Source organism: Micropterus salmoides, unplaced genomic scaffold (genome assembly GCF_014851395.1).
Source record: "Micropterus salmoides isolate LMB-PRFRI ecotype aquatic unplaced genomic scaffold, ASM1485139v1 Ms_hic_scaffold_11, whole genome shotgun sequence".
Taxonomy (NCBI): domain Eukaryota; kingdom Metazoa; phylum Chordata; class Actinopteri; order Centrarchiformes; family Centrarchidae; genus Micropterus; species Micropterus salmoides.
In genome coordinates this window covers 4,251,024-4,264,938 of record NW_024040152.1, presented here as the reverse complement: position 1 = coordinate 4,264,938, position 13,915 = coordinate 4,251,024, and the positions used below count along the sequence as shown (strand labels likewise).

Here is a 13,915-nt window from a genome sequence, read left to right as displayed (position 1 = left end):
CATCAAACTAGGTAATTACGTATGATAATATGTACTGTATTTTTTATTAATCAAGCAACGAGCAAGGATACTACGGACGGCACAGGGAAAGAAACGGATTAAATTTAAAATGCAACACGGAAGAATTGAAGTGACGGTCAAGATGGACGCCAAATGTGGAAAAATGCAATTAGGCACAATATTTTAACATCACTAAGTTAGTTTTAGCGTTATTTATCATTTAAATGACGTACGTTGCTGTCAAGCTTGTTAAAATGTTTTCTTTCCCGTAAACTAAAGATTAGTAAAGTTACTGACAGAAACTGGGAGGCAGCAAAACCCAAGCTTTTCTAAAACCATCATGGAACTGTCGAAAAAAGAAAGTGTCCCTGGTAATATTAAAACAACACCTCCTGAAGAAGTGGGTTCAAAAGACGACTTGTCTCCATGTGTCCCCGGACAGACCAAAACTTCCACCGCCAGAGTTTTAACCAAGGAGGAGCTGGACAGACTCAGCGGTGAGCGGGCTCTAGTGTCTGACTTTAAACAGATGAAGTTAGAGAAAGAAGCTCAGAAAAACTGGGACTTGTTTTACAAAAGAAACACGACAAATTTCTTCAAGGACAGACACTGGACCACCAGAGAATTTGAAGAGCTCAAGGCATGCAGAGAGGTGAGGAAGAGAGTACACGTGAGAATCACTGCGAACATTTGCATGAGAAAACCAACACGACATCCCAAGAGACCAGCTTGTATTTTATCCTCTTTATCCCATTATATTTGTTTAAGTAATGAGTTGTATAACTTTGACTACTTCTTATGAGTTAAAATACCCAGACTCATATGGTTTTGCATTATTCAGCACTAACGTTACATTTAATTTTTTTTTCTTATCTGCAAAATGAGAAGATTGATGGAAAATAAAATTAGATACATTTTAAAATTGTTATATATATATATATATATATATATATATATATATATAATGCATCATTGAACAATGTAGTTCATTACCACCTACTACTGTGAAGAAAGCTGCGGGAATAAAGGAGATCCAGTTACAAAAGATGTAATATATATAATATATGATATATATAATCCCAAAATGTCAGTATTTCCTTCTAAACAATCTGTTATCCTTTGGAGCTGTGATTAGACATGAATAAAGAGATAAACTGATATTTGTGGCCATTCTTTAGTTCTGTCTTTGTCCTGCCTGTGTTGCAGTTTGATTCCCAGAAACTGGTGCTGCTGGAGGCCGGCTGCGGTGTAGGGAACTGTATCTTCCCTCTGCTGGAGGATGACCTCAACATCTTTGTTTATGCCTGTGACTTCTCAGCACGAGCTGTTGAATTTGTCAAAGTAAGATGTCCATCTATCAAATCTATTTCTAATATAAATGTGAATCCCCTTTTTCTAATTTGAATTTCATTAACTGAGATCCTTTTTTTTTCTAGTGACACACTACTTTACATTTACTCAGAAAGACACGTTTCCACCTAACTAACCAGTACAGAATCAGTCTTGCACTGGTGGCTGCCAAGTGGTTTTCATGTAGGATTTGACGGCATAATAATTTACTGAAGGGCTCCTTCAATTAGGCCACCACTTTCTCAAAAAAATATGGCTGAGCTGCTGCAGTAGATCTGTTCAGTTTCACTCACACAAGTAGAAGACTGGTCATACAGGACAGTTAAAGGGAATGCAAAATGTGAAGCAGGTCAGCAAATCTCTTCCCATGACACAATAATACAAATAAACCCACATTTTCCACTTTCTGTTTACAGCAAAACCCTCTGTACTGCCCTGAGCGCTGCTGTGCTTTCCAGTGTGATTTAACTAAAGATGATCTGAGGGAAAATGTGCCTGAGTGCAGCGTGGACGTAGTCACTCTCATCTTTGTCCTGTCGGCTGTCCACCCTGACAAGATGAAGCTGGCTTTGCAGAACATCAGCAGGGTGAGAGCAGAGACAGCCAGCTGGAACGACTCAGTGAAAACAGTTGACCAACTTGATCATTTTAAAATACATTTGTATCATTTAAAAGTACACAATTATATCCTTATACGCCTAATATACACAATATCTAGTGTGTGTACAAGTAAATGGTATGAAGATTGATTGAAATAGGTTTTGTTTTTATTTGACTGCTACAGATCGAGGCAGCAATTTACAATCATGTGTCTGGTGGTAAATTCCTATGTTGTTTTTGTTAGGCCTAATAAAAAAGCTGGTTTAAATGGTGTAATGTAAAATTCATTGGCTTAAAGGTGGTGAAGCCCGGAGGCATCGTCCTGTTTAGGGACTACGGCCTGTATGACCACGCCATGCTCAGATTTAAAGCTGGCAGCAAGCTGGGGGAAAACTTCTACGTCCGCCAAGATGGCACCAGGTCCTACTTCTTCTCTAAAGGTCAGTAAATGACTTCAGGAGGGTCACTTTTATGTTTGTTTTTGCCATTGAGACTGTTTGGGAGATAGATAGGTAGGTTGTTAATTACTATACTGTAGGTGCATGGACTGGCTATGTAGAAGAATATATATACTATAGATAGATACAGTATTTGGATATAGTAAGCTAATACTGCAGCTAAAATGTTTTCCAGTGTCAATGTGTTTTTCAACATGGGAACCATTTTTATTTCAGTATTTGTTGGTCTGATTCACAAATAAAAGCGGTAACTTGCACCTACCAGTAAGCTAGTTTGCATTTGTTTTAAGAGCTAATAGGTATATTTCTTCCCCTGGGGTGACTAATCGTAGGTAGCTAGATTCCCTTCTGCTACGTAGAAGACAATATACATTAATAAAAAGAAAAAAAGTATTTATAAAAATTGTAAACAGAAATAAACTATATTCAATGGAGCAGTGCTGAGGATTATTAGAGTTTAAGAGCCTGATAACTTGGGGAAAAAGCTGCTCTGCAGTCTGGTGGTGTGGCAGCAGAAACTTCTATATGTCTTCCCAGAATGCAGCAGGGTGAACAGGCTGTGGCTGGGTGGGTACTGTCCTTTAGTATCCTTTGGGCTCTGGGTAGGCACCTCACCTCACCGATATCACTGATGTTGGGGAGATGGGTACCAATGATCTTCTGAGCAGTTTTAATCACCCGCTGCAGAGCCCTCCGGTCCTGGGCCGTGCACATCCAATGCCAGTTAGTGATGTTTCCAATCAGGATGCTTTTTATTGTTCCTCTTCCTCAAGATATACAAGCGTTTTTCAGCTTTCTTCACCAGCATGGAGATGTGAAATGACCATTTTATTGATTCAACAGTTCAACCACGTATCATGTAAATTATACAGCTGGTTGTACAGATATTACAACTTGGGAAGGACACAGTGACGTACCATCACAACAGTCAGTAGTCAAAATTTTCCTGGGTTGTTCTGTCCCTCTGAAGTCTTAGTCTTCTCTTTTTGTCTGCTTTCAGAGTTGCTGGCTGAGCTGTTTGCAGACACGGGCCTCCAATCTGTTGCTAATGACTACGTCTTGAGAGAGACGGTCAACAAAAAGGAGGGGCTATGTGTTCCCAGAGTGTTCCTGCAGAGCAAATTCATTAAGCCTGGCCAGTCATAGAGCACTGATGTCACTTGGCCTGTGTCTGCCCTTTCTTAAATCTCCAAAAGGTGCCGGGAAAAATGAGACTGAAATGTCCACATGGAATTGGATGGCAAAAAAACATGAGGGTGATACAAGTGGATCAGGTAGAACTGTGCCTCCTCCCACTAATCGACTGCGGTCTTTTGCCCTTTTGGCTCACTGACACATCACAGCATGAGGTGCCTGTACTGGGGATCTTACATGTGGAACTATTTGAACCTGAGGCACAAAAATGCCAACATGACATGAATGTTCAGCAAAGCCCTGTTGTCTCTGTGAACAGTATTGAGTGGTTCAGGTAAGTTTAAACTCCTTTTCACTGCCTTCGTGAAACTTTGATCAGCCTGTACGATCACCATGTGAGCTTTATCAGTTTCTCTGTGAGCTGCCAAACCTTTTATCTATTATGATTTGCTTCTGGTATAATTTCCTCTACCATGTATTTCCCCTGATATTAAGATAATGTGATCATTTTTGTACATTGTGAGTACTTGTAATTTTGTGTGAATTTATTGTAATGCTTTTCTCCATCTTTGCCTATATCTACTGACAAAGAAAAAACAATTTCAACTGCACCATCAAATTTCAAACTTCGTCTAAGTGTTTACAGTATTGCATCCTGATTATGGTCTGAATAATGTAAAATTATTTATGCTGCAACCCACATCAACATTGTGACTTTTTCAAAAATAAACAAATCAAGATTTTAGGTGGTTTTCAAGTGTCTTAGTGTCTGTATAGAAACAGACAGAAAACATGGGGATGTAGAGGGTTATGACATGCAGCAACAGTCCCCAGCCAGAATCAACAGGAGGCGTTGTGGCCATTAGCCTAGGACTTCCCCACATGGTGCAGTTTTACAGTATATAAAAATGTCACGCTTCCGCGCTGGTTCATTGTTAAGTATCAGCTGATAATATTTTGCAGATGTATTAGCAACATATTTACTGATTTAACAGGGAATGTATTCAGTCGAGATGACAATGACACAATCCCTAAATGTTTCATCTTCTCTGATTTGACAGTGCACTGTCAGTAAGTTACAGTGTAGAAGAACCGAAACATTAACCTCAGTGTGATACAGCGTCCACAAAAAGTGACATTGATTTCAAAGTGCATGCAAGCTTAGGTTAGCTTGCAAGACAATGCACACAGTGCATCCATATTAACCCCTAGATTTCCTGTTGTCAGTCCCCATCCATAACTCATGATAGTTATTCACAAGCTTCTTGTACAGTCTGTGGGAAACACAAGAGGCTCATAGCAGAGCCATGAAACAGTATCAGACCTGTACCCCGAATATTCTCGTAATCAAATTATTTTCTTTGTAAAGTATTACTTGGACATTTTCTGTCAGCTTGTATAGGAAGACATTTTATTCCATAACTATTTGTCAGATATACTTACATTACCAAGATATGCATTGATTGTTCTCTCTTGTTGAGGTTGTCCAGACCTCAAAACCAAGTGAAGGAAATTGTATGAGGGCAGACAGCTCACAGTGCTACTAACAAGTTGCAGCCTTTGACTAATTTTAGCACTTGACATTTGCAGTGAATTTTCACACCTTGACACAGTCAGCTTTTTAACTTGTGATACTTTTTATTTGTTCAGTATTCACTTAAAAAATATGCATTGGTCTTTGTTCCCCCAAAACAATCTTGATCATCAAAAATTGTATTTCCATATTATTCTGACTTTGGGCATAGAACCAAATATTTTTTGCCCAAGTTAGGGGTGGCTAATATGAACAAAATTCTGTATGTACTGTTCCTGTACTGTTCTATACCTGTATGTGATATAACACATTTTCTGGAAAATCAATTGAGACACAATTGATAATACCTAGACATAGCAACACAGTCTGTTTTGGCTAATTCAGCAAATTAGATATAATTAATATCAATAACACAATGACAGAGTGAAATTATAGATCTTTAATCTGCTGATAACGTATCTGGTATCTCAGTGCTCCTCTGTTGACAAGGACTCATTTGAATCCATTATATAATACCTTCCACCACGATATTATAACATACAGTGTGTCTGGGTGTGAAGTCATGTGTTGCATTTCCTCTTTTGATTCTGGATAACGATTAATTCAAAAGTGAGAAATATTAGAACAACACACGGCTAGTATGGCTAAAATGATTATTCTAATCACAAATGTAACTTTTTCTTTTTTTAACTCCCAACCTGCAAAAGCGGCAAACTCTAACCGAGCAGTTTCCTGTTCTGTGGTTTGGCTTGTTCAACCCTCCACTTGTATGATGTAAAACAAATGTAGGCATATGTTGAAATAGAAAGTTTATATTTGGGAATGATAGCAATGCAACAACAGTTTCAGTTACTTTGGCTTTTTTTTTACCACTGCAATCAATGCTTGACATTTAATAATTTGTACAAAGAATAAAAAGCATTTGAAAGCAAGGAAACCTTAACTGATTCTAATAAAGTAAGGACTCCTGTGATTTATGGGGACTATTAGCATTGTTTAATGTGACTCTAATGTGCTACTTCTTGCTGTTTCTTCTACAGATGTTGCTTTGTTCTCTCTTGTTGAGGTTGTCCAGACCTCAAAACCAAGTGAAGGAAATTGTATGAGGGCAGACAGCTCACAGTGCTACTAACAAGTTGCAGCCTTTGACTAATTTTAGCACTTGACATTTGCAGTGAATTTTCACACCTTGACACAGTCAGCTTTTTAACTTGTGATACTTTTTATTTGTTCAGTATTCACTTAAAAAATATGCATTGGTCTTTGTTCCCCCAAAACAATCTTGATCATCAAAAATTGTATTTCCATATTATTCTGACTTTGGGCATAGAACCAAATATTTTTTGTCCAAGTTAGGGGTGGGTAATATGAACAAAATTCTGTATGTACTGTTCCTGTACTGTTCTATACCTGTATGTGATATAACACATTTTCTGGAAAATCAATTAAGACATTGTCAATTGATAATACCTAGACATAGGAACACAGTCTGTTTTGGCTAATTCAGCAAATTAGATATAATTAATATCAATAACACAATGACAGAGTGAAATTATAGATCTTTAATCTGCTGAGCAAACGCCACTAAAGCAGTTACAATAGGTGATGAAACAAAGAATCAAAAACAAAACCCAAACAGAACAAAGATTGTCTCAAAATGCTTTTGGAAAATATAGCTTGTTGCACTGAACTTGTTGGAACATCTGAATCTTTTGTGAACAGAGCCAGCTCAGTCAGATCATCAACCTGCAAGAGAACGTAACAGAGCAGAACAAGTGTGCATCTACTGTTAATGGCCATTTTGCATTTAACTGACAAACCATGGAAAGTAGGAAATGAGAAGGCACGTTTAAGAAATTAAGTAGGATTCAGGACCATGAATGACTGTACAAAATGTCATGCATGAGTGTATGAATGTAATGAGTTAATATCATTTTCTTATTAAAGACAATACCTTTGACAGTGATCCAGATGTAATGTCCTCTTGCATCGTCCAAACTGTTACATACAGCCACGCATTGATAGCGCCCGTTGTCGTTTGGTGTCAGGTCAAGAATTTCTGTCACGACCTGCCTGCGTCTCATGTTGCCACCAGAGTCTGTCTCATTTACTGTAGTGAAGTACTTGCTGGGGTTAGTCAGTTTAGCAGTGCCCAGACCCCATCCAGCATACAGCAGATCACATTCCTTGAAGTCGTAATTTACCTCACAGGACAGTTTGACTGATGAGCCTCTTGCAGGATGGAGGCTTTTTGATGGGTAAATGACCTGAACTAGAGCCAAAAAGAAACGATGTGAAGGAAAATCCAAAATAGTTGTTAGACAGTTTCCACTTTGTCTAAATCACATTAACTCAATTAATCAATATAATCATTTCTGATATAGACCTGCTTACATCCATTGGAGAACTAATTTGCCAACTGAAAAGTGAGCTGAACAGTGTTTTCCTTAGGGAATCTGTTTTTTATCAACTTTCTCATAATACTGAGGTTCCATTCCAAACCACTGAGTAAAGAGGGACTAAATACACGGCACGCCTTTGAAACCACTCCTCTTACTGGAATGTTGCAAAACCTGACTACCACTTCCTCTTCCCTCTCAGAGAGTCTCTTTAATATTTTCATTGTGTTGTACATTCAAGTTTAGTGTGAAGTGAAATGGCGCTGCAGCTAGTCCAGAAAAAACTCTGCTGTTTTATCTGTCTGGACCTACTAAACGATCCCGTGACTATTCCCTGTGGGCACAGCTACTGCATGAGCTGTATTAAAAGCCGCTGGGATGAAGAGGATCCAAAGAAAATCTACAGCTGCCCTCAGTGTAGTCAGACCTTCACACCGGTACCTGTCCTGGTGAAAAGTGCCACTTTTGCTGATTTAGTGGAAGAGCTGAAGAAGACAAGACTTCAAGCTGCTCTTGTTGATCACTGCTATGCCACACCGGGAGATGTTGCCTGTGATTTCTGCACTGGGAGAAAGCTGAAAGCCCTCAAGTCCTGTCTGGTGTGTCGGGTCTCTTATTGTGAACTCCACCTTCAGCCTCACTATGAATCCCCTGCCTTTGAGAAACACAAGCTGATCAAACCCTCCGAAAATCTGCAGGAGAAATTTTGCTCTCGTCATGATGAGGTGATGAAGATTTTCTGCCGCAACGACCAGCAGATAATATGTATTTTGTGCGCCATGGATGACCATAAAGACCACGACACAGTCTCAGCTGCAGTAGAAAGGAACGAGAAGCAGAGGGAGATTGGAATGATTCGGCAAAAAATCCAGCGCAGAATCCAGGACACAGAGAAAGATGTGAAGGTGCTACAGCAGGAGATAGAGGCTATCAATCGCTCTGCTGATAAAGCAGTGAAGGACAGTGAGAAGATTTTCACTGAGCTTGTCAGTCTCATAGAGAAAAGAAGCTCTGTTGTGAAGGAACAAATCCGATCCCAGCAGAAGACCGAAGTTAGTCGGGCCACAGAGCTTGAGGAGAAGCTGGAGGAGGAGACTGCTGAGCTGAGAAGGAAGGACACTGAGCTGGAGCGCCTCTCACAAACTGATGACATCCAGTTCCTTCTGAATTACCCTTTGCAGTCACATCTCAGTGAATCTACAGACTCACCCAGTTTAAATATCCAGCCTCTGCAATACTTTGAAGACGTGATAGCAGCTTTGTTAGAGGCCCGAGAAAAACTACAGGACATTTTCAACAAGGAATGGCTGAAGATCTCACTAAAAGTGACTGAAGTAGATGTTTTACTGCCACAACCAGAGCCCAAGACCAGAGATGAATTCTTACAATATTCCCGTCAAATCACTCTGGATCCCAACACAGTTAACATCTGGCTGTCATTATCTGGAGGCAACAGAAAAGCAACAGTAAGGAGAGAAAAGCAATTATATTCCAGTCACCCAGATAGATTCACTGACTGGCTTCAGGTCCTCAGTAGAGAGAGTCTGACTGGACGTTCTTACTGGGAGGTGGAGAGAAGCAGCGGAGGGGTTTCAGTAGCTGTTGCATACAAGGACATCAGCAGAACAGGGAATGAAAGTGGATTTGGAAACAATGACATGTCTTGGGCACTAGGATGTTTTGACATTACTTATTATTTCAGACATAACAATATCAGAACTTCACTCTCAGGCCCTCAGTCCTCCAGAATAGGAGTGTACCTGGATTACAAGGCAGGAACTCTGTCTTTCTATAGCATCTCTGAAACCATGACTCTCCTTCACAAAGTCCAGACCACATTCACTCAGCCGCTCTATGCTGGATTTGGGGTTTATTGGGTTGGAGACACTGCTAAGTTGGGTGAGCTAAAGTAGACAGGGGCAATTAAAAGAGACAATAGGTCAGATTCTGTTTTTCAGTTGTTTAATAAGTTTGTCTTCTTTGCTGTGATTATACAACACTTCCTGAAGATCATCTGTTAATCTCACAAATTAGCTGGATTGTAATGTCTTCTCTCTTTAAAAGTTTGGTAATGCAGTTTGAGTTACACCTAGTTCTCATTCTTTTCTTTCACACAAACAGAAAACTTGTGGATCACGTTTTGTGCTGCAAAGGATTTTCAGCAGAAACCACCAAGTGTTTATTAGCAGCAAACTGAGTCACTTCTGATTGTTTCATGTTTACGTGTTCTCTAATATGTTTTGCTCTCTCCTGGTTTTGTTCTGATTACTTATTAAATCACTTAAAAACGTAACAGGATACTGCAAATGCATGACTGAAGTTAATGTGGATGTGTAGATGAAAAGCATATAAAGTCTATAACATGCTGCACTGAGGCTTTTGTCAGCAAATATGTTATGAGAGTTTACAGAAATGTTTTAAACCTGAGGTGCAGAAGTAATATTCACTTGCAGTTCTTCTCTATGCTGCATGTTTCAGCAGAGCATCCCACATGGTTCTTCTATTAAGTAATAGGAATTTACAGTACACATGTAGTGTACCATATGCACTTACACATGTTCAGTATAAACACACACACAACACCATCTTGTGCAAAAAAAAAGATTAGAGATTAGATAGGGATGTATGACAAATATATAAAAATAGATATTAAATGCTCTCTTGGATAGAAACTTTAATTACTACACACATTTAGACATTTTCTGTCATTCCAAAACTTCTAAGTCACACTATTATATACATATGAGTTTTTATTTACTGCACTCATGGTTTCGAGATTGTTTCCCTTCTGCCAGTGTTCTTTACAAACAAAATTTTAACCAGTTAAACCATTTCAGATCAAACGTATCATTAGTCTGATAATTTGTATACATGGTCTACAGTATAATTAGCCTTCTAATCACACCCCTTAAGATTTCTCCCAGCAATCACCATGTATTGTAAGAAAACCAACAATATGTGAAGCCCAAATATCAAAGTTCGTTTACTAACCTTTCTCTGGGGCAGATGCCACACAGAAAGTCACCAACAACAGCACCATAGGTCCAGTAAGCCAAGTCATTTTCCAACACACACACTGGAAGGTTACACCAAACATGAACAAGAGGACACGAGGCACAAGTTTAAAATGGCAGAGACAAACTGAAAGTATCACTGAGATGCATGACCTGGTTAAAGTGTGTGTGCTGTTCTGTGGTTAGAGGATACTGTACGTCTCTGCTCAGCAGCATTTCCATTCCCTTTGACCACTGGAAACTTAATACTTTCTTTTGATCTTTGATAGATATACAGTATATTGCGTTGTTTATTTTTGCACCAAAAGGCAATACACAATAACATTTTTAGGTCACCTAGAATGCAATATTCTGTTTCACTGATCAATTAATAATGGTTGGAGCAGCTGTCATGTGTCAGTTGCATGAAACTTTGCTGCACAATTTGAGATTGTAATAATTGTACCATTATTGTCTGAGGTTGTTAATTAAAAAATCAGTTGCCTCAGAATAAAATTGTAAACTATAGGCTGACTGCTCAGCAATTTCCAGAAATCACATGCCACTAGAAATGAACTGTTATTGTATTTCTCCCCTCTAATGTACAATGTTCTCTCACCTGTGGCCAGATAATAATACTCTGTACGCACAAAACCGAATTACACAGAAGCATTTTTTAATCAGGTTTATATGGTTCTGTTTTGAAAATCTCACTAACTGTATTAACATGCACAAGCCTCATTTCCACTCCCACAGTTTGCCATAAATGGATCTATAAATGCCCTGAAACTATGAGAAGCTGCCGAGATAAAAATTTAATACTTCACTTGCACATATACAGTATCTAATGGTAGCACTTGCACATACATGCATTCTCAAACAAATGCATATGCTGTCTTTCCAGTAGGGGAGACCGGGTATGGTTGTAACACTTTTTGCTTCAGTAACTATAACTCACTGAATTTTGTAGCTAGAGTAAATGACTCGGGAGGAAATGGTTGTCTCAGTGAGTGATTCGTTCAATTTCACGCATGTGTGAAGGATCTTGAACTCTTACGTTCACTCGTCATACGGCAGCTGCAAGGGCTCTGTCAGCACAGGAAACAGAATTGATTAGTTCACGATTCTCAACTGTGGGTCTGTTTGAGTCGTTCATTTGTCACATGACAGCTCGGCTACAGGCTGTGGTAAGCAGGCAGCACAGGAAACAGAATTGATTAGTTCCCGACTCTCAACTGTGGGTCAGTAGGTCTGAGTCGTTCATTTGTCACGTGACAGCTCCTACTGTGGAGAAGGAATGAACGACTCGTTCACCGCTCACATGGCTCCTCCTCAGTCTTTCGTTCACTCGGCAGGCTGAGTGACTGCCAGCGCTGGAGAATGAGAGGCAGGTCGGCTGTCAGGTAACAGTCACTGGACTGACATTATATAGATATTTTGTTAATTATGTGAAATTTAATAAAGCATTATTATTACAGCGCAGTGATGTTGTGCTAAGTGATGTTTGTTTCTCTCTGTCTGCAGAATCCGGACCTGATGTGGCCCATCCTGCGTCCAGAATTGCCAAACTGCTGCTTTTATATGTGTTTATTTCTCTGTTCCTCTCTCTGTGCTGGAGAAAGAACTTGGTGGCTTGATCCAGATTATTATTAAATTGGTTGAATTTTAATAAGAGTGTGTTTATTCATATAGTGTATCAAGCTTATTACTTCAATATATTTTACTCATGGATAGGGATGTTAGGCTGCTGTATGAATGTGGACTTCAGAGATAATGATAGTAATTATATCCATAAGCCTTTATATGGCTGGTCTGGTTGTATACTCGGGAAAGATTGTGAAAATGGAAGGATTTAGCCGTGGTAGTGGTGATTACATATTTACAACATATTTCTGTGGTTTTTACATGATTTGAATTTGGTAGTGGGCCCTGGAGGGTTGATGTAATGATGATATACAGTAATCAAGAGGTGAATTTGTGCATTATTCTTTGTCAAATAAAGCAAGCCAGGCAGCCTCCCGTGTTTGAGAACGGCGCTGTTTTTTAATTGCCCACTAGAGGGCTGCAGCGCCACAATAACCAGCCTAGTTCAAATGAATGAAATGAACGAAATGACTCAAAAAAAGAATAGTTCATTTTAATGAACGAGATTTGAATTAACGAGTCTGTCAAAAGACTCGAACTTGCCTCACTAGTCTCTGGTGAATCTTGCGGACTCAACTTGCAAGCATCGGAATGCACAGATTTGATTGGCTTGCGATTGGTCTGTGAGTTTCCTGGTCCGCTAAACCAGTACAGTAAATGCTAGAAAAGCTGCGCGGATTAAAATAGAAACGCTCCATCACGAGGTAGTAAGTCTCAATAAAAAATCGGCTGTAGTTCGACGGTCCGGAGATGACAGCGGCTGGGTCCGGATCCGGACCGCGGCCCGCCTATTAGTGACCTCCGGTATAGAGGATGGTTGTAACACTTTTTAAATAAGTATTACAACCCACCCTACCCCTGTCAGCCAATGATTAGCTAGCTGTTTTACCATAATGGTTTGAAATTAGAAAGGAAAAAATGCATCACATGTTGCCTGAGAAACTATATTTCAATCTAATATAAGTCAAACAATTATATCTGCAATAGTATAGATCCTAAACAAAATATAGTCTTGGTCAAAAAATTTACTTTCATACCTCAAAATCAGTTTTTTTCTCTATATATTCTGATTATACCTGTTTCCAGACTTGATAACCACCATGCCTGATTGGGGAGGAAGTAGGAAAATACTGAAATGATCATCTAACTCCTATCTTATCTGTGTTTGGTGGAATTGGTGTTGTTACAACTCTCCCCATGTTACAACCATACCCGGTCTCCCCTACATAAGTATATATACATGCAGGCATACATACATTTATACAATGTATTGTATAACTACATGAACATAGACATACATAAAGAAGACGGACTGCTAATACATGCAGAAGAAGAGCTGAGATAGTAGTTCAGAAAAGAGTAAGTTTTGTATAAAATGCCATCAGTTGAAAGCGGAAAGAAAAGCTCCAGCACTTCCACTGTCGGAACTTGACACTGTGACGTTCAGCGGAAGTAAACACACCAAGCGCCAGTGTTAGCTGCATATATTGAATTCATTAGAAGGCTTTATTGCACTCGTAGCACCTCTAATTGTTTCATTTGTAATTAATTAACAATGTCTTCAGTTGAGTGTTTGAGAGAGTTTGTCAACGAGCGACTAACTGCTGCTGCTGAAGAAATATTCGGAGTTTTTATAAAAACTATCGTCGAGTACGAAGAAGAGATCGATCGTCAGCGCAGACTGCTGGATATCGTTTGGAAACCCGAAGTAAAGTTACACAGGATAGGTGTGTAAAACTTCATTATTTTAATGACACAACAGAAAAAGATTATATATTATCCAAATTGTTTAATTATATACAG

The 13,915-nt window shown here is 39.2% G+C and overlaps 2 protein-coding genes across 2 annotated transcripts; both read left to right on the top strand.

Annotated features, from left to right (window-relative positions):
- The first annotated feature begins 37 nt into the window (after positions 1-37).
- mettl6 (methyltransferase like 6) lies at positions 38-6,049 on the top strand. Its single transcript, XM_038710507.1, has 5 exons — positions 38-652; positions 1,207-1,341; positions 1,767-1,937; positions 2,249-2,390; positions 3,409-6,049. Exons 1-5 carry the CDS (start codon positions 341-343, stop codon positions 3,552-3,554), a joined length of 906 nt encoding a protein of 301 aa, XP_038566435.1. The 5' UTR covers positions 38-340; the 3' UTR covers positions 3,555-6,049.
- A 1,422-nt stretch (positions 6,050-7,471) lies between these two features.
- On the top strand, positions 7,472-10,075 carry LOC119897002 (tripartite motif-containing protein 16-like). Its single transcript, XM_038710506.1, has one exon. The coding sequence runs from the start codon at positions 7,733-7,735 to the stop codon at positions 9,386-9,388; it is 1,656 nt and encodes a 551-aa protein (XP_038566434.1). The 5' UTR covers positions 7,472-7,732; the 3' UTR covers positions 9,389-10,075.
- The last annotated feature ends 3,840 nt before the right edge of the window (positions 10,076-13,915 follow it).

Coding starts and splice junctions, on each gene's coding strand:
- mettl6 (XM_038710507.1), top strand. CDS start 341: ATGGAACTGTCGAAAAAAGAAAGTGTCCCTGGTAATATTAAAACAACA. Junction 653..1,206: donor AGCTCAAGGCATGCAGAGAG/GTGAGGAAGAGA, acceptor CCTGTGTTGCAG/TTTGATTCCCAGAAACTGGT. Junction 2,391..3,408: donor GTCCTACTTCTTCTCTAAAG/GTCAGTAAATGA, acceptor GTCTGCTTTCAG/AGTTGCTGGCTGAGCTGTTT.
- LOC119897002 (XM_038710506.1), top strand. CDS start 7,733: ATGGCGCTGCAGCTAGTCCAGAAAAAACTCTGCTGTTTTATCTGTCTG.